Source organism: Mya arenaria, chromosome 4 (genome assembly GCF_026914265.1).
Source record: "Mya arenaria isolate MELC-2E11 chromosome 4, ASM2691426v1".
Lineage (NCBI taxonomy): Eukaryota > Metazoa > Mollusca > Bivalvia > Myida > Myidae > Mya > Mya arenaria.
The window spans coordinates 75,786,809-75,808,024 of NC_069125.1; the positions used below are offsets into that span (position 1 = coordinate 75,786,809).

At 38.3% G+C, this 21,216-nt stretch overlaps 2 protein-coding genes across 2 annotated transcripts; one reads left to right on the top strand and one right to left on the bottom strand.

Annotated features, from left to right (window-relative positions):
- Window positions 1–560: 560 nt before the first annotated feature.
- Window positions 561–16,370, top strand: LOC128231930 (nonsense-mediated mRNA decay factor SMG9-like). Its single transcript, XM_052945187.1, has 12 exons — window positions 561–716; window positions 2,977–3,057; window positions 4,468–4,669; window positions 4,930–5,018; window positions 5,291–5,403; window positions 7,845–7,956; window positions 8,146–8,241; window positions 10,302–10,482; window positions 10,732–10,839; window positions 13,423–13,539; window positions 14,863–14,995; window positions 15,373–16,370. Exons 1-12 carry the CDS (start codon window positions 636–638, stop codon window positions 15,449–15,451), a joined length of 1,392 nt encoding a protein of 463 aa, XP_052801147.1. The 5' UTR covers window positions 561–635; the 3' UTR covers window positions 15,452–16,370.
- Window positions 16,371–17,716: 1,346 nt separating this feature from the next.
- LOC128230062 (uncharacterized) lies at window positions 17,717–18,989 on the bottom strand. Its single transcript, XM_052942059.1, has one exon. It carries the CDS (start codon window positions 18,939–18,941, stop codon window positions 17,970–17,972), a length of 972 nt encoding a protein of 323 aa, XP_052798019.1. The 5' UTR covers window positions 18,942–18,989; the 3' UTR covers window positions 17,717–17,969.
- Window positions 18,990–21,216: the final 2,227 nt, after the last annotated feature.

Consider the following 21,216-nt stretch of genomic DNA (forward strand, 5'->3'; position numbering starts at 1 on the left):
ATTTTGAAATTATCTCCATTATAAATTAAAAATTCTACGAAAACAGTATTGCCTATTATTAAACACATATTTAACTATGTCATTATACCAAAAACATGTTCAGATATCATAAAACACTTCCATGTGTCGATTGTTTATCAAGTATCCCGATATCTGTAAATATGGGACAAATCTGACTGGTTGTGTACGTGTATAAAAGGGTTTTCGTGACCCAGAATATATTGATGTGAAAATAACGACTCTAATGACAAATTCAATACAGTTTAGAACACTGTCGGGTATAAACTGAACAATATTGTCATTATTATTCAACATCGATGCATAATATTACTATACATTTTCGTCCGGTTTTAAATGGTAGATGGTTGTAGCGTTACAGGGATACAGTACATAAAAAATGTCAAAATAATAAAAAGTATCCCTGATAGCTAAGTATTGTAGCTATCGGGGTAGCTATCGGGGCGGTCTAATAGTACATACAGTTCGGAATCTTTTAACACTCGTCGACAATTCCCGTTTTCATATTACCGTTATGACTGTTCACCATTCGCACTCACAAATTTCGTACTCAAATTATCAGAAATTGCACTGTGGCTAGCAGTGAGACAGAAAGTATTCAAAAGAGACACGTGATCATGTCAGACATTGCAGATCGTGGGCGCGGCGGTGGAAGGCGTCGAAGGCCCCGTGGAGGACTGACAGGACCGATGAGAAAGGTATTCAGATACTTATTTTGATCTTCGAGTTCAACCGAACCACAGTGGTTTGATTTTTTTGAAATAAATGTGTTGTGGCCATGCTGGAAGTCATCGTGTAGTGCTTGCGGGTTAGAACCAGTCACCCAGTTAGCTCAGTTGGTTGGTGCGCCGTGCTAGTGTTCCAGCGGTCGTGGGTTCGAGCCCCACACCAGGCGCACTGTTGCTTCCAAGTTTACTTTCTGGTGGCAGCAGTAAACGACTGGAGTGCCTCTGAGGGCCTAAAAGGTTAATTGGGGGAGAGGTGTAGTGTGTGTGGGCTAGAACCAGGCACCTGGTTAGCTCAGTTGGTTAGAGCACTGTGGTAGTGTTCCGTCATGGGCTCAAGCCCCACACGGGGCCCACTTTTCCTCCAAGGTTTACCTTAATTGTTAATAATTCCATCCACAAAATAATCATTAATTATAAATAAAAACGTAACTGATATAGCTAGCCAATCCAAGTCATAGATATCATATTGTTTGAACACTGAATTGGTGTTAAAAACAATTAATATACTGGTATATACAAAATAAATCCAGACAATATTTATCTTCGTGATGGCACAACAATTATAAATATCTGATCATAGAATCCAGCATTTTGCTAATAAACATATACACCATACTCGCGAAAAATAGCACTGAAATGACTTCCACTTCTCCTTTCGACTTGTTGAACATAGCGTCACCCGATGGACCCATGAATTCACAATCTTTTCCAGCACGAACTAAGTACCAGTGTAATGTACTTCCTTAATGCATGCCGATATTTGAATAATTGTTACCTAGCATTCCATAAATAAAATCGTTGAAATCTGTTACTATATATATCGAAAAAATACTGATTTTGAGTCCCTCAACTCTTGACAGTCATAAGTTTTGATTTGTTTTTAAGAAAGATATCAAGTACCGTGCTAATTAAGTGCCTTCAGAAAACCAAATAGATTGTTGTGATGTATCATTTGTTCAGAAAAAGATACATTTCGTGAAATTTTCGAGCATTGTTGTGAATACTCATGTGTTTCCATTCATGTACATGTGTGCATAATTCAGGTAGAAAAGAATATTCACGCACAATAAATGCATCAGTGTTATTTGAATTTCATTGTTCTTATTTTAACACTAAAATTGATCTGCATGTTTTGCAATTTGAACCAGATTTTCCCATTTCTAAAAATAAACTATTTGTTTGCGACCTTTACAATGCAGGAGATGGTCAAACAGGTGCCCAATCTATAAATTTAATGTACCTTCATGAAGTGTTGGCAGATATCGAGTCATGTGGTTTTTCGACGTATTCTGCCACTGGTTGACTACAAATACGTTTTGTACAAATCAAATGATTTTATAAATGTAAACAATGTCTCGGTAAAGACTCTTTGATTTTGGGTTTGGAAACACCTCCTAAGATTCAAGTGCAGTACCTTTTTCCTCTAAAAACACACACTGTGTCAAATACCAGAGTAAGAAAATGTTCAAAATGTTCAAAATCGTTTTATTTTCTTGCAAAACTCATTCATTTACTGCACCACCACCCCCCAAAATTGTCTTACCCCCTCCACCCATTATTGAAATGTTGAATGTTTCGGATCAGTTTAATATTTAAAAAAAAAAAGAAGTCAAAAGTTGCAAATGAGCACAATTATAAAAACTGAATTATGTAAACTACAGTCAGATCTGAGATTTGGACCATAGCTGATATGTGGACCTGGTCCCTTATGTTCTCTTATGGTCTTAGAACCAAGGAATGGTCATTTTGTCTGGACCATAATATTGTCTTTCCATCTGGGCTGTATTTCACCAATGTGGGTCTTATGGTTAGCCAATCTTAGTCACATGGTTGGCCAGCCTGTTGTATGGTCCGTAAATATGGGTTGTATGGTTCACCAATCTGTGTCCTGTGGTTGGCCAATCAGGGTTGTATGGTTTGTTAATCAGGGCTGTATGATTTGCTTATCTGGGTGGTATTGTTGGCCAATCTTGGTGTATGGTTAGCTAATCCGGGCAGTATGGTGGGCCAATCTGGGTTTTGTGTTTACATTGGATTGTGTAAAGAATTAGAAAATCTGTACAAACAATTCATATTCAATGATACTCATGCAGCAATAGGTTGTTTCATATATCTTAGAAGTCCAAGTGTTAGCTATATTTCCATTAAGTGATATCAACTTGATGCTTATACAGTTAGTAGGAATGGATATTCATTTAGGTGTTTTAATGTCATAATGTGGCTATTTTAGGACAGAGACTATGATATGGATACAACACCAACCCGGCCAATCATTCTTGCAAAACATGAAGATCGTGAAATGTCCAGTCAGGTGAGTTCTTAAAATTCTATATAAAATTTATCATTAGGGAATTACAACAATACCATTTCAGAAAAAATGCCCTTTATTCTAACCATACTCCTCTATTACTTAGAACCTGCCAGTATCTTAGTTATGTCCACCTCTTCTAGAGCAATTCTACAGCAATATTTCATCATTTAAATGATACCTTCAGAAATATCTTGTCAAAAGACATATTAGTATTTTCAAACATCTTTTTATGATTGTTTCTCAACCTACATTTCATCAAAATTATAGCTTTATGCCACAAGGGTGCATGCACAGGTTTTGGGGGCTGGCCAAGAGTAAAATACAAAGTTGTTTAATATCCTTTTAGAACTATGCCAGTTTTTTATGGTATTTTATTGTAAGTTTGTTTTCAATTTTGAAAATAACATTTTTTCTGTAATGAATCTCAGAACAATTATATAATAAAATGTTTTACTCTTTGATATCATAATTGTAAAAAAACATACCAAAATGTAAAAAAAAATGAAGTCGGAGACCGAGTTCGAACCGGTGTCGCCAAAATTGCAGTCCAGTGTTATATCCACTGTGCTATGAAGGCTTACTCTAAACAGGTGGAATATTTAAGCTATATACCTAACATGGTCAAATCACATGATAACATCGACTAGCCAATCACGCATAAGGAATGAATTCTACTAGGTAGACATACCTAGTAATATTTTTTAATGGAAAAATATGAAAAAACTGTGAAAATTAAATTAATTGTAAACTGTGTGGTACTTCAGTTAGTAAGTTCCAATGCATTGTACACATCGATACCAAGTGTATGTCAGTTTTTGACATTTTTTTTTTCACTGTTTCATTATACGGAGTACAGTCCCTTTAAAACTGACACGTTTTAGTTACTCTGGAAAAGAAAAAAAATCCTAAATTTACCTGGTTCTTTTTTGGTTAATTATTTCAATTTTCAAATGAGAAATTGTGTTTTTTTAGTGAAAGACATGAGAGAAAAACCGAAACATTGTTCTTGCCAATTTTTTATTAAATCAGATTACATTTAAGAAAGAAGTTGATGAAGCAAATTAATATGTGGCTGGATTTAGGATTTTTTCTCAATCAGGGGCAGGGTCTTGAATTTATCCAGGGTATTTGGATTAACCACAAATATTGTTGTTCCACCCAGGAAACACAGTGTGTGTTTGTGGGAGGGGGGAGGTGTATTTGGGGGAGGGCAAGGTGGGTGAAGGTGGTACGGTGCATTTGGGGAAGGTCAAGTTGGGGGAAGGGGGCAAAGTGCATTTGGGGGAGGTCAAGGTGGGGGAAGGAGGCAAGGTGTGTTTGGGTGAAGGCAAGATGAGTTGCTGATGGATACATTACCATTTATTTAAGTTGTTTAAGGTGCTGATGTAATTGTAATTGCTGGTTTTCCAGATGTCACGGGAGAGTCGGGGCTCCAGCTCCACTTCACCTGCATCAACGTCTCGCCACCCTGAGAAGCCAGTGACTGTTCTAAAGTCTCGTGAGGAGGGGCAGCGACCTATTACCTCTGGTGTCTCCCTTCCAAGTATTCCAGTGAGCACCCTGCAGGGGGAAACCCCGCCCCAGCCCACTTTCCTCCATAGAACCATAGAAGGTAAGTGGCTTTTTTGTCTAGATAATGTCCTAGTGTCATCCTTCAAAAATATGAATTTATGTGACAATGATAACAGGGTGTTTAGGCTACTTGAAATGAACTTTACATTTGTTTATAAGACTTTGTATTAAAATTTGAGTCTGAATACACAATTAAAATAGCTGTTACTGACTAAATCCAGAAACTCTGATGGAAATCATGAACAGCTGCTAGCTTTATGCTCACCTTGCTGTAAATACAGTTATATTTGTATTTTTCAGGAAGTAATAAACTATCTGGACCACAGGAGATGTCTAGGTGCCTGAAGCTGATAGATGAGCATAACCAATGGTGCGAACAGGCAAGCGAGGTACGTTAGAAATTATTACATGTTTAATGTTTAGCAAGCAACTTCATTTATTGAAAACTGATATGGTTTTATAAGTTGAGGTATTGTCATGCAAGCATTTTTGTTGAAGGCAATCATCCGCATACAAAAATTTAAACCTTGGCTATAACTGAAAACACAAGTGTTGGTGTTCACTCTGTGGTGCTCCTGTTTTTGACTTGTTTCACTAGTTAGTGCTGATAATCAAGTTGAAGTTTTTATATTGATACCAATTGTGTTTATACTGTTGTTAGACATTGCTGGAGCAGACAGACTTCCTTGTGGTTGGTGTAGTTGGGTTGCAGGGATCTGGCAAGTCCACTATTCTCTCCTTGCTGGCTGGCAACACAGACACTGATCCATCCAGGTAAGCCACTCTGACCTTACTTGGTAGTGTGGTTGGGCTGCAGGGAATCGGCAAGTCAACAGTTTTCTCCCTGCTGGCTGGCAACACCGACACTGATCCATTCAGGTAAGCCACTCTGACCTTACTTGGTAGTGTGGTTGGGCTGCAGGGATCCGGCAAGTCTACGGTTCTCTCCCTGCTGGCTGGCAACTCAGGCACTGATCCATTCAGGTAAGCCACTCTGACCTTTCTTGGTAGTGTGGTTGGGCTGCAGGGAATCAGCAAGTCTACGGTTGTCTCCCTGCTGGCTGGCAACACAGACACTGATCCATCCAGTTAAGCCACTCTGACCTTACTTGGTAGTGTGGTTGGGCTGTAGGGAATCGGCAAGTCTACGGTTCTCCCCCTGCTGGCTGGCAACACAGACACTGATCCATCCAGGTAAGCCACTCTGACCTTACTTGGTAGTGTGGTTGGGCTGCAGGGATCCGGCAAGTCTACGGTTCTCTCCCTGCTGGCTGGCAACTCACACACTGATCCATCCAGGTTAGCTACTCTGACCTTACTTGGTAGTTTGGTTGGGTTGCAGGGATCTGGCAAGTCCACTATTTTCTCCTTGCTGGCTGGCAACACAGACACTGATCCATTCAGGTAAGCCAGTCTGACCTTACTTGGTAGTGTGGTTGGAATGCAGGGATCCGGCAAGTCTACAGTTCTCTCCCTGCTGGCTGGCAATTCAAGATGCTGATCCATCCAGTTAAGCCACTCTTACCGTACGAGATAGTGACAGAGGGCTGCAGGGATCTGGCAAGTCTACAGTTCTCTCCCTGCTGGCTGGCAACTCAGACGCTGATCCATCCAGGTAAGCCACTCTGACCTTACTTGGTAGTGTGGTAGGGCTGCAGGGATCCTGCAAGTCTACAGTTCTCTCCCTGCTGGCTAGAAACACAGACACTGATCCATCCAGTTAAGCCACTCTGACCTTACTTGGTAGTGTGGTTGGGCTGCAGGGATCCGGCAAGTCTAAAGTTCTTTCCCTGCTGGTTGGCAACTCACGCTGATCCATCCAGTTAAGCCACTCTGACCTTACTTGGTAGTGTGGTTGGGCTGCAGGGATCCGGCAAGTCTAAAGTTCTTTCCCTGCTGGTTGGCAACTCACGCTGATCCATCCAGTTAAGCCACTCTTACCGTACTAGATAGTGACAGAGGGCTGCAGGGATCTGGCAAGTCTACGGTTGTCTCCCTGCTGGCTGGCAACACACACACTGATCCATCCAGTTAAGCCACTCTTACCTTACTTGGTTGTGTGGTTGGGTTGCAGGGATCCGGCAAGTCTACAGTTCACTCCCTGCTGGCTGGCAACTCAGGCACTGATCCATCCAGGTAAGCCACTCTGACTTTACTTGGTTGTGTGGTTAGGCTGCAGGGATCTGGCAAGTCTACAGTTCTCTCCCTGCTGGCTGGCAACACAGACACTGATCCATCCAGTTAAGCCACTCTGACCTTACTTGGTAGTGTGGTTAGGCTGCAGGGATCCGGCAAGTCTACAGTTCTCTCCCTGCTGGCTGGCAACACAGACACTGATCCATCCAGGTAAGCCACTCTGACCTTACTTGGTAGTGTGGTTGGGCTGCAGGGATCTGGCAAGTCTACGGTTCTCTCCCTGCTGGCTGGCAACTCAGACACTGATCCATCCAGGTAAGCCACTCTGACCTTACTTGGTTGTGATGGAGGGTTGTAGGGATCCAGCAAATCCACAGTTCTCTCCCTGCTGGCTGGCAACACAGACACTGATCCATCCAGGTAAGCCACTCGTGACTTTACTTGGTTGTGATGGAGGGTTGTAGGGATCCAGCAAATCCACAGTTCTCTCCTTGCTGGCTGGCAACACAGACACTGATCCATCCAGGTAAGCCACTCTGACCTTACTTGGTTGTGATGGAGGGTTGTAGGGATCCAGCAAATCCACAGTTCTCTCCCTGCTTGCTGGAAACACAGACACTGATCCATCCAGGTAAGCCACTCTGACTTTACTTGGTAGTGATGGAGGGTTGTAGGGATCCAGCAAATCCACAGTTCTCTCCTTGCTGGCTGGCAACACAGACACTGATCCATCCAGGTTAGCCACTCTGACCTTACTTGGTAGTGTGGTTGGGTTGCAGGGATCCGGCAAGTCTACAGTTCTCTCTCTGCTGGCTGGCAACTCACACACTGATCCATCTAGTTAAGCCACTCTTACTGTATTAGGTAGTGATGGGGGGTTGCAGGGATCTGGCAAATTCATAGTTCTCTCCCTGCAGGCTGGAAACACAGACACTGATCCACATAGATGCAAGGTGCAAGAAACTCTTTTCTAGAGAAAAGCCAGATACAGTTTTCTTTGTCAATTATTTATAAAAAATTATTTATATCACTGTTTCGTTTTATTACTAACCTACACCAATGGACACATTTTATTTCAGAAACTACATATTTCCTGCTCAGACAAGGGAGGTAAGGGAGGAGTGTGGTCACATGACCAATGGCATTGACATCCATGTCACTTCACAGAGGGTCATTCTTCTTGATTCACAGGTAGAAGAACCAGTTATGAAACTAACGTGTATGCTTTTATTTGCAAGCTTACCTTATAGTCTTTAAAAGTATAAATACACATTTTATGAAATTTCAAATATGTGTACATCCATTTAATTAAAATTATTCAATTTTTGTTTTTAAGTTTATGAATTAAAGTAGAATTTAAGCTTTACCTTTTCCTTTCAGCCATTACTAAGTGCTTCAGTGTTGGACCAATTAATTCACAATGAGAAGAAAATCCCACCAGAGTACAACTTTGCAGAGAATTATGCTGAAATACAGGTACAGTACACTCCACGCGGAACTACCACTTTCCATTTCCTCGGCGGATTTTGGTCATCGCGGACAAAACATCCAATTGATCATAATCCTCTTTCCTCTGTGTTTTTACTCGTTCACCCACCGAGGCTGATCAGTGGACCGTATAATTACAATCGCCGCGTTACTCGGAGGTAAAAACACCGCGAAACTCGGAGGAAAACCGATAAGAATCTCCCACTGTATCTAATTTTGTTTAATTTATTTGATATTTTTTGCTACACCCGTATTTATTTATAAAAATAATTTATTTCGCGTACCTAATTTTCGGACATCCAAAGGACATCAATCATAACTTTCACACTTACCAAGTTTCACAGACGAAGATTATCTATCTATCTATCTACCTAACCGTATACACCACTGTTGACAATTAGTGTTAATTAGTAAATTCTCATCCTAAACGATGTATTGCATGTAGCAAGAGGAAGTGTGAAATATTTATTGGAGGATTAAACAACAAGGGCAATCAAGGGATTAAGAAAACAAAGACATGACATTTTTGTAAAACGATCGGCCAATAAACTTTAAAACTTGTACCACCTTATAGACTGTAAGAAGCAATTATGTACAGTTATACTTATTGAATCATCAATAAAAGTCAACACATTCAATGAGGTAACTAATTAATGTGATGAATTAAAGTTGGAAATGCAATACTTAAGTTACATTCGAAAACACCACTCAGACACATTAATCCTGCATAACAATATACATGCTCTCAATGAGATCCTCGTGGGTAAAACTGTGAGTTATGTGACGTCACACAGTGTGACTGTTTGATCTGAAGCCGATAGAATGTGTTATTCATTTCAATGCATGTATTCAATGGTGTTTAATGGGATTTTAATTAACTTGATGAAGGATTTACACCTATATGCGTAATAAATAAGTTTAGAACCATTGATAACTACGGATATTTTAATAAGTGTTAATAAGTGGTAAAAATGCAAATTAAGAAATACTGACCGAAAAATATTCACACCTACAAAGTTCTCAACACCTTCGTTACTCCAATCTAATTAAGTTCTCAACACCTTAATATAGTAAGAGAAAGATGAAAATAACAAACACAAACGCACGCTATGGTATATCTTTTAATTACATAATGTGAAAAACAACAGTTGTTTGACGATGCTGATGAAAATTTACAATAATTGTTTTTAAAAAGAAACTTACTGTACTTTTAAAAATTAATTATCTAATTGTTTAATTCTGTTTTAACAGAAGCAATGTACTGTAGTAGCTATGCACAAAACGCGGAGTTCCGCGATTAGGTCAATAAATCGATACGATCACCGGCACTACCAGCAATAAAACCCTCCATAGAAAACGATTGACTCGGTGCAACTCGGCGAAATTTAGCGAGGAAAAAGGTTGCGTACTCGGCGGAAATCCGCGATAAATTAAAAACACCTCCGAGTCACCGAGGAAAGTGGTAGTTCCGTGTGGAGTGTACTGTAGTTTTAGTTGAGCCCATCTGCAGTGAGCTCTACATAATTGTCACAATGTATTAATGTCCATTTGTCCATATATGTAAGTATATGTTTGGTTTGTTCCAGATGTAAAATTCACCCTGCATTTAGGAATTTAACTATTACTTGGCAAAAATGTTCAAAATGAGATGATGGCCATCTAACAATCCTTCAAATTGTTCCCCTGCCAAATATGCTATCAAAAATGAAACACTTTCAATGCCATAAACAAAACATGGCATTCTGCCAGAGGAAATTTTGACCTGATAAAAGGTGAAACTTAGTATAACAACTTTTTTCAGATCTGTTCATCAGGAGGTTTAAATCAACAATAGCATGTTTGATGTGTTGGCCTTTTGCGGACAAAGCTCTTATTCTAGATAACCTCTTGGGCATATAAAATAATAAGAAAATACTTTCTGGAAATACTATCTACTGATAATTCAAAATCCTTACAATTGCAATATTGGAAGAGTGCCCTGTCCAAAAAGATCTGGTTTATGACAGTATACATTATAGATTGAGTATTTTGTTGATGATTGTTTGCAGAGCATGCAGCATGTGTCATTCCTGTTGACGGTATGTAATGTTGTGTTGGTGGTGCAGGACTGGTTCACAGACATGGCCCTACTCCGCTTCCTCCTCACCGCCGAGATGCTCAAACCCTCCACCCCAACCCATGACACCAGCTCTACCTCCGACGACCAGCCAGACTTCTATCCACATGTCGGTAAGGCTATTTTGCATCTATTGACCAACTTTGTTCCTAATATTGTTTATAGCTTTAGTACAACATATAAATCTTATGTTTTTTATATTTTCTTTTATCAAAATACATTCTAGGTGGAGCATTCCTTAGAGTGGTTTAAAATTTTGATAAGATAATAAAGATCAGCATTTTGTCATTTGTTGAATTCCTAAAGAATAGCTAAATCTGAAGTTGAGACTTTTAAGTAGTGAAATGTGAAGTGTATTCCAGTGTTTGTCCAGAACAAGGCTCGGCGGGAGGACTTCAGTGTGGAAAACTTCACAGCCATGCAAAAAACACTTGCCAATATATTCGCTGACTCCAAACTCAAGATAAAAGGTAGGTTGTAACATTACAAGGTAGATTTACTAGCTTTTCCAATTAATGTCACTATTTGCTAAGTTCCTTTGACACCATCCATATCAATTTGCATATTTTTCAATGTTCATTGTTAAGCAATTATAGGTAAGAGTATTTATATGTGTCACCATTATTCATGTCTAAGGGTCACAATTATCTCATTTTTCATCTCCAACATTCTCAAATCAAAATGAATTACACACTGTTGCATACTTCAATTAAATCACACAGTTGCGTACTTCAATTAAAACACACTGTTGCATACTTCAATCAAAACACATCTGTTGCATACTTCAATTAAAACACATCTGTTGCATACTTCAATTAAAACACACTGTTGCATACTTCAATCAAAACACATCTGTTGCATACTTCAATTAAATCACACTGTTGCATATTTCAATCAAAACACACTGTTGCATACATCAAATTAAATCACACTGTAACATACTTCAATTAAAACACACTGTTGCATAATTCAATCAAAACACATCTATTGCATACTTCAATTAAATCACACTGTTGCTTACTTCAATTAAAACACGCTGTTGCATACTTCAATCAAAACACATCTGTTGCATACTTCAATCAAAACACATCTGTTGCATACTTCAATTAAAACACACTGTTGCTTACTTCAATTCAAACACATCTGTTGCATACTTCAATTAAAACACACTGTTGCCTACTTCAATTAAATCACACTGTTGCATACTTCAATTAAATCACACTGTTGCATACTTCAATCAAAACACATCTGTTGCATACTTCAATTAAAACACACTGTTGCATACTTCAATTAAATCACACTGTTGCATACTTCAATTAAAACACACTGTTGCATACTTCAATCAAAACAAATTTGTTGCATACTTCAATTAAAACAAACTGTTGCATACCTTCAATTAAAACCCACTGTTGCATACTTCACTTAAAACACATCTGTTGCATACTTCAATTAAAACCCACTGTTGCTTACTTCAATTCAAACACATCTGTTGCATACTTCAATTAAAACCCACTTTTGCTTACTTCAATTCAAACACATCTGTTGCATACTTCAATTTAAACACATCTGTTGCATACTTCAATTAAAACACACTGTTGCCTACTTCAATTAAATCACACTGTTGCATACTTCAATTAAATCACACTGTTGCATACTTCAATTAAATCACATCTGTTGCATACTTCAATTAAAACACACTGTTGCATACTTCAATTAAATCACACTGTTGCATACTTCAATTAAAACACACTGTTGCATACTTCAATCAAAACAAATTTGTTGCATACTTCAATTAAAACAAACTGTTGCATACCTTCAATTAAAACCCACTGTTGCATACTTCACTTAAAACACATCTGTTGCATACTTCAATTAAAACCCACTGTTGCTTACTTCAATTCAAACACATCTGTTGCATACTTCAATTAAAACCCACTTTTGCTTACTTCAATTCAAACACATCTGTTGCATACTTCAATTTAAACAAACTGTTGCATATTTCAATTAAAACCCACTGTTGCTTAATACTTCAATTCAAACACATCTGTTGCATACTTCAATTAAAACCCACTTTTGCTTACTTCAATTCAAACACATCTGTTGCATACTTCAATTTAAACAAACTGTTGCATATTTCAATTAAAACCCACTGTTGCTTAATACTTCAATTCAAACACATCTGTTGCATACTTCAATTAAAACCCACTGTTGCTTACTTCAGTTAAAACACATCTGTTGCATACTTCAATTAAACGAACTGTTGCATACTTCAATTCAAACACATGTTGCATACTTCAATTAAAACAAACTGTTGCATACTTCAATTAAAACACACTGTTGCATACTTCATAAATCTGGATAACAACATGGTTTTAAAGAAATAATCTCAATTTTCATTATTTTTTTCATAAATATAAATACGACAGTGTATGAAATAAAAAACACTAATCTACATTAATTAAATTGTGAACGTTATCTAAGTGTTTCAAAAGGTAAAGTTATATCACAAAAACTTATAATTCCTCATGTAAATAACATGTACATGTACTATTGTTGATCTACTTAGGTTAAACCACATGTATTGATTTTCACTGGTATAAAACAAAAAAACTGTACATCTGAAAATTGTTTTGTCAGATGGTCAGAAGAGGAAAATATTTTTTTGACTGTCTGAAAAATTAAGATAAAAACAAACAAGCAAACCAATTTTTTGAAAGCATTTGAAAGCAGAGCGGGCAAAAGCAAAAAAAAAGAATTGAATGTTGACAACATTATTAACCCTTGCGTTGACTCTATAAATATATCATTTTACATACCTGTTAAAGTTTTTCAGAAATTGTCACAGACATAAAATAACTCATTTTTGTTGCTTTCTAAAAAATGGCTTCACAATAAAGAGTTGTCTGGCATTTATTGGATTTTTGGGTAAAAAATAGGAGCATTTGCTTAAATATTCATTTATCTGTCGCTGTTCTTAAAAAAGGTGCGGTATATCCCTAGAAGGTAACATCAATCTGGTGCTGCTTGAATGATGTTGTGTATATATTGTTTAGGTGATGTGGGGATTCTGACTGGGAGGCAGTCATTTGGGCTGAACCCATCGCACTTGAAGACCAACCAGAACCTGTTCCTGCTTCCTCAAATGGACAAACAGAAGGACAACAGCCAAGGTGAGGGCTGGACTTTGGAATATCAAATGTAGCTTATTCTGGAACCAGGCAGTTTCTTGATCATGCATTATAGGATTTTCAAAGACCTGCCATGAAGGTTCACTATGATAAGGTGGCGTGTTGCTCACAAGAAGCAGGTCTGTACCTCAAAGATCAAGGTCACGCTAGATTGATAACTGATAACTGTAGGAGTGTACCTTGTCCTGGCCGCCTATAAACGAATCATTATAAGATTTCCTGGAAACTTAACATGAATGTTCATTAAGATAAGGCAGTGTGTCACGTTTAAGTCCCAGGACTGTACCACAAAGGTTACGATTATGCTTAAGAGGCTAAATGTCAAAAATTCAAAATGAATACTGTTGATAGGACTCTGGTCAGGACGGAATTTTGTTGGGCCGTTTTTTTTTTTATCATGCATTATACGATTTTCAAGAAACTTGCCAGGAATTTTTACTATGATATGGTGGTGTGTCTCGTGCAAGACCCAGATTTGTACCCCAACGGTCAAGGTCAAGCTTAGAGGTCAAAGGTTAAAATGAGTATTGTTGATTCTACCTATGTTGGTTCTGTACTCTGCCATGCATTATAGCATTTTCAAAAAAAGCTGAAATGAATGTTCTTCATAATGAAAAGGCATGTCAGGCACTAGTCCAAAAGTCAAGGGCGTGCATTTTAAAATGTGTTTTATTATGACTGTATGTTGTTTGGTCTGCATTTGAACCATGTATCATAGGAATCTCAAGTAGCTGGGCACATTTTTTCTCCATGATAAGGCAGTGTGTTGGGCCTCAGGCCTGTATCATGAAGGTCAAGGTCACCCTTACAGGTCAAATGGAGTTGTGTTCATAGGCCAGTAATTTGTCCAGACCACATATCATTTATGCATTATTAGATTGTCAAGTTACTAAGCACACATGGTCAGAATTATGAGGTTGTGTGTCACATGCAAGACCAAGGTGTTCCTGAAAAGTCAAGGTCACAAAAATGAGGGTTGATATTTTAATTTTATTTTGGTTGAAAATAGAGGTGCACCTCTATATTTAGATTGACTCCTTTGAATTTGATAGAGATGCACATCTAAGTTACAAAAAAAAAGGTGCACTTGTATTTTCTTCATTGGTATGTCATATAAACATCATAACTAGTATCTGCTATCAATTTAATGTGATTCTGTGTTGCAAATGTTCAGAAGAGTAATATGTGTCAAAATCTCACTTGAATGGCTCAACATTCTAACTGTTGGCATCTAGTTTTCAAATGTATTGCAGCTTATATAGGAAAGCCCTGTATATTCATCAAGTATTTTGTTCTTTGTTCTAGATACATTGATGAGCCAGCTGCCTGAGTACAGAGGCTACCCAAGTTTTCAGACCCTGATTAACTCGCTGCGTGGCCAGATCCTCTCCATGCCACGCGACCTACATACACATACAACACTGTCAGAGAAAAACTGGTATGCAACTCTGTGTTAAGCCTAAGATGCAAAAATGTTTAGTGTTTGAAAGGAGAAAGTTGTCGCTGTTTTCGTTCTCTTGTAAAAACATTAACATAGGCTTCAAATGAATTGCCATTCAAGATTTTCTTAAGAAAATTGGTACATACGTTGCCAGATACATAACAAGCATGTACGAGCAGTTCTAAAAAATAGTTGTGTAATGCCCATTATTTGTCAACAAACAATAGACAAGAGTTGCCATTCACTCTGCAGCACTGTTAGTTTTATTGTTATCATAGAAATAGTGTTTGTCATTTAAAATGTGAGAAAAGGTGAAGGATTCATAACTGAAGCAAGACTAAATGATCATTAAAGGAACTGTTAATATTTGTCAGGTTCCACTATGCTGCCAGAATTTGGGACTCCATCAAGAAATCCCAGCTGATAGCCGAGTACAACAGATTGTTGTTCTGACACACCAGACCAACCCCCTAGCTTCTTACTTGAAGGGAATGAGATCAGTAAGCTGTCACCATGACACCCAATGATTCAGTGTCTACCAAATGGAAAGCTCAGTAAAGAGAAGTTATCAATATTCACATCAAGGCATACATGTCATGGCCTACATTTTGTGAATTTATGAAACAAACAAACCATTGTTATGCTAGTATTGAAAAATTCTCATGACCTTTGTTAAAAAACACAATAGACTGTGCTTGCATTTCAAACACCATTATTTTTGCGAGTGTCCTGCAGAAAATACCCAGTCATTATGTCAGTCCTTCATAAAAAAATTAATGTTTTTTTTTTCTTTTTTTTATTATATATATTAACTTCCAACCTCATACAAATGATCACAGTAACAACATGTTCTTTAATATTGGTAACATAACTCTAAATAAAAAGTGTCAGATTTACAGCCTGTTTGTAAACATTAACATTCAAATTCAAGAAGTGAATTAGCATTTTATCACAACTGAAGAAGGTTTGGAAGGAATTAAATAAGACTTGAAGCATCATATATGACATTGTGAACTGTACATCTGTACCTCCCTTGATAAAAACTAATTGAGCATCATAATATGATGGAAAAACTTGATGAAAGTGGAAAGAGATAAAAAGCAATTGGTTCTCATTTTAAGAACAATAGCTCTGTTACTCATTATTCCTAAATTGTATCCCATGGCATAATGTGTTTCAGCAAAAGAATTTACTATTTATCAGAACTTGATTGGCAGTGTTTTTGCTTGCAATAAATGGCAATGAGAAGTTGTACACAGTTCTAAGAACTCTGACACATGTTTTTAAACATATTGTATTGTTATGATAATCTACCCCGAGTTAAAAAGATGCTTTGTACATACAAAATAAAAACAGTGCATAGAAAATGTAAGTGATATGTGTGGGAGCAACAGTTTTATTTATGGTCCGTACTGGCATAATCATCCCAGTTGACTTTTTCAATACCCTAGAGTTGTTCCCTCAGTCAAAGATTCATTCAGGACCTTTATCACATCTTGTGATGGCTCTTGTTTTTAAGGCACACAATATTGTGACAGGTTTTTAAAATACCTTGAGTGTAATAAGCGAAATGATTCATAATTATCATAAATGAGAGAGAGAGTTCAAGTTTTAGGGCATGTTGGGATTTTAATAAAAAAAACTTCTATACCCTTCATTCAATGCCCTTAATACTTCGCAGAATTATTGACGACCATCTTACAACAAGGAACATAACTCCATTTTAACCTTTAATACAAATTATGGCCCTTGAATGATTTTTTTTTAATTTTTCTTTTAATATCTTTCGAAAGGCACATTTTTATATTCTTAACCACATTTTCGTAAAGGGAAAACAAGTTATTTGAATGACTTGCGTCATTGTTCGGGCGGGCTGGTGGGAGGGCAGCGTCAAAGTCACCTTATGTATCGAATAATTTAAGCTAGGTTTGACATAAATAGACCAAACTTGGTATATACGAAGAGTTTATGGAGACTTTTTATGGGAATGCGATTGAGGCCCCTAGGATAAAGGTCAAGGTTACTATTAATAGAAAAAGGGTTGGTATTAAATAACTTAAGTAAGGGTCTACATATTGTGACCAAACTTGGTATATAGGAAGAGTTTATAGAGACCTTTCCTGAGATTGTGTTTTGGGTCCCTAGAGTTATGGTCTAGGTCAAGGTCACTGTTGCTAAAGATAGAAATATGGTTAGTACTGAATAACTCTAGTAAGGGTTGACATAGTGTGACCAAACTTGGTATATAGGACAAGTTTATGCAGAGCTTTCATGGATTGCCTTTCGGCCCCCTAGGGTCAAAGTCACTGTTACTAAAAATAGATTACTGTTTCAGTTATGGTTGACATACTGTGACCAAACTTGATATGTAGGAAGAGTTTATGGAGGACTTCCATGGGATTGTGTTTGGGGCCCATGGAATCAAGGTCACTGTTACTAAAAATAAAAGAAAGCAGTTGGAACTGAATCTCTTCTGCCAATTATTAAAAACCTGGTTTTGTCACATCGTGATTCTTGTTCACTTTTTAATTTGATTGTTTTATTGCTTTTGACAGGCACATATTACATCATTATTTATATGACGATATAGTCATTAACTGACCCCCCTTCTGGGTAAGAGAGATGGTGTATCATTCTGAACTCTCCTTGTTGACGTTTTGGGACTAAGCCTTGTGGGGAGACGATCAGGTTTTCAAATGGGGGTGTTGAAAATGGGCCTGCGACCCGGCCTTCTTTGACCTCTTTTTCTATTTTTGATTGCAAAATTTCCGGGTTGGCCACTGCAGACTGTAGATTTTTTGCATCGCGACCAACTCTAGGGCCAAAATATTGTAAGAGAAATCCTTCTTTGAATCCTTCAATTAAAAATTTTGTTGCTTGGGGATCGTAACTTTCAGAGAATTTGATCGGAGTATCAATATTTACAGGTGATGTTGCCAAACTTGTGTTGACTGAGGATTTTTTACAGAAACTAGTATTTGGTGTTAAACTCATGGCCCCTGCCTCTTGGCATCCTTGTAAAAGGTTGCCTACGAAAATTATGGGTTGGGGGAGACGCTTGTTGTCCTATGTTTTGTTTTAAGGGGCAGGCTATCTGTGGATGGCGTGCGCCACAGGAGGAGCATGCATGTGAAAACTTGCAGTTGGGCCACCTGCAGGAGTTGCTGTTGTAGGCATTGCAAGTGTACCTAAGTTTGCCCTGACCCTGTGGGATTACTTGTGCATTGTTGCGCACAAGGATGCAACGCCACCAGAGATCATTGTTAATGTCCGCCCATGACGTAGGGCTTTGTGCCTGTCTGAGCCTAAATTGTTCATCATAGGTGAGCCAAGTGTCCTCACCCTGGTGAGCTGCACATTCTCGGATGCTGTACATATAATGTAACAACTGGAGGTTTTGGGCTGGAAATTTAGAGCAGTAAATTGATGAAAAAAATATAAATGCATCTGTCCATTTCTCTATTGATGTAATTCGGTCTTTGCACTGTTTTGGCTTAGATTCAATTGTTCCGTCTGGGTTCAATTTAAGTACACTGCCACTGCAAATTTCTGTGAGCTCTATAGCTCCTTTCAGGAGCAGGGCTAAGTTCACATATTCTCCCCTGTAAATTTGCTGTTTTATTGACACAGGAATGTGAGCAGCGAGCTCTTCATCAGCTAATCTAAGTTGAGGAATACTAACCTCACAATTTGGGTTTGGGAGATTATCTGGAGGAGCAGAGACAGTTGCCTCTTGGGGGGAGCCACACCCTGGCAGGCTAACATTGTTTGCAATTGGCAAGATGTTTGACATATTGATAATTTCCTCAAAATCTATGATATTGCTATTTCCCTTACCAGCATCTGCCACAAGATCTGGTTCCTCCAAATCCTGAACTGGAGTGTGTTGCTTTCTTTTTCTTGTACCTGGGCCTCTGGCCAATGTCCCCTGTCTTTTTGGCATTGTATTTCAACAACTTTCACTTGATTAAACCAGATTATAATTTCTCCAAAAAAATGTGTCTTTCTTCTTCAGTATCTTGTGCATAGAGGAAGCATGCGATTTATTTGGACTGTGTCCCTGTCCTCACTATTTATATAATTGCCAAGGAGGGACACAGCCCCAAAGGGCATTTCCTGGGAAATTAAGCTAAAAATATAACAAAAAGAGATTACTGTGAAAGGGGAACTAATCCCTTTAAACTAAACTTTTGTTTACCATGAGTACTTTCCCATTTCCTCAAAGGCAAAAATAACTTGGATTTATTTTTTGTAATGAAATAAATATTATTATTGTATTCACTTTTAAGTCAAAGTGGCATAGTCAAGCGCGCTGTCTTATGACAGCTCTTGTCTTTGATGTTTTGCATTGGCTTAATAGTTGGTACTATGGCATGGCATAATGTTTGTTGTTTTTTTTGCATTTGTGTCTATCTTTAAAGAGCTCCATAAAGTCATATATATGTAAGGCACTTGCAAATTGTCCACATTTCCCTGAAGTTTATGCTTCTGCTTCATAAGCAGTACTTTGTTGGTTTGTGGTTTCCCCTGCAGAACTGAATTGGTCAATTTTGCTAAATCTTCTGGAGTTGCATCCCCAATCTCCTGATCCTCCTCCAAATAATCCGAAATCTCAACCCAGTCTGATTCAAGCCCTGCCTTTTATTGGCAGCTGTCCAGAGAGGTATCTATTTCTTCCGACACATGCGGACTACTTTTACCCTTATAACTGTCTGCCATTGAGATATCTAACCGAGCTTTTTTAACACTCAACGTATCAGAGTTTGTGTCATAGGTGTTGTTTAATAATGCCATGTCCCGCTTGTGTTTGTTCACGGTATAGCATGTTTCGATTTTATTGTACATCTTTATATGTCCTTATGGCGTTTAAACAGTCAACTCTTAGACATATTTTTACAGTGATCAAATGCGGCCCAGCATTAACAATTTTACATAAAAATGGTTTCTCCATCAACTGTTTGTCATGTCCTGATCTAGCAATCTATATCCTAAACAAATAATCAGCACCTACTTTGTCCCTACCTGGTATTGCTCTGATTCACATCCTGTAAGGTTGAAATGTCAATGCCCAACGCATTAGCCTGGAATTGGCCACCTTTGCCCGGTTCAGACAGGTCAATGGCTGATGGTCGGTCTCTAAAATAAACTCAGTGCCAAACAAATATAGATGGAACTTAGACACACTCCATACTACCGCCAAACACTGTTTCTCAATAACTGCATAGTTCCACGCTCTTTCTAACAACTTCCTACTTGCATACGTGACCGGCATATTCTCACCATCAATCTCCTGCAGCAGCACTGCCCCCAAACCCAAATCCGTGTGCAACACAGACAGCTTGTCAATGTCAGGTAACGGTAGTATTGGCAGCCCTACTAGCCTCTGCTTCTGCTAGCTTGCACAGTCATGTCCTTAACAGCCTCTGTCATGGGCACTTGCCAATATCCCTTGGACAAATCTATTTTGTATTTGGACAACTTCGAAAACATATGCTCTTTGTTCAGCATTTGCTCAAAATCGAACACTGTTATTCTGTTGAGTCTTCTAAAGTCTATACAAAACCGGGTGGAACCATCCTTCTTCGAGATAAGCACTACAGGACTTGAATATGGTGCATTTGATGGCTCTATGACATCAAGGTCTAACATTTTTATCTCTTTATCAACTATCTTCTGGTCATGGATATTTGGGTATCTTTGCCTATCCCTATAGGACACTCCCTCCTCACATCAATATTGACCTCTCCTGCCTCCTGATCATCTTCTATCTGATCCTCCACAATAGCAACCTACACTACAGACAATATACCCTTAGCGTCCTTATCTTCAACATAACTAAGGGGTATAGTAAGGTGTCGAATCGATAAAAGCCTACCCAACTCTCTCATCAAGTAAACTGGCTTTCCAAGTCTGTTAGCATCCTTCCAGTATCCCAAGTCGACTAAATATCAACCAATGCCTCAATCACACGCTCCGTCTCAATACTCAGCAAGGCAACAGCTTCCGGGTAACTTGTGGCAGAATGTACCTGTTCTTTTTGTCTGTATCTGGGTGGATGGGTCCAACTATGTCCACGGCAACCCGTTTGAAAGTTGTATCAATCCGTGGCATCTCTCCTAGTGGCACCTTCGCAACTCTCCCTTTAGGAATGGTACGCTGATACATTACAAGACCGATAATATATAGTAGTATCTGCCATAATGCCTGGCCAATAAAAT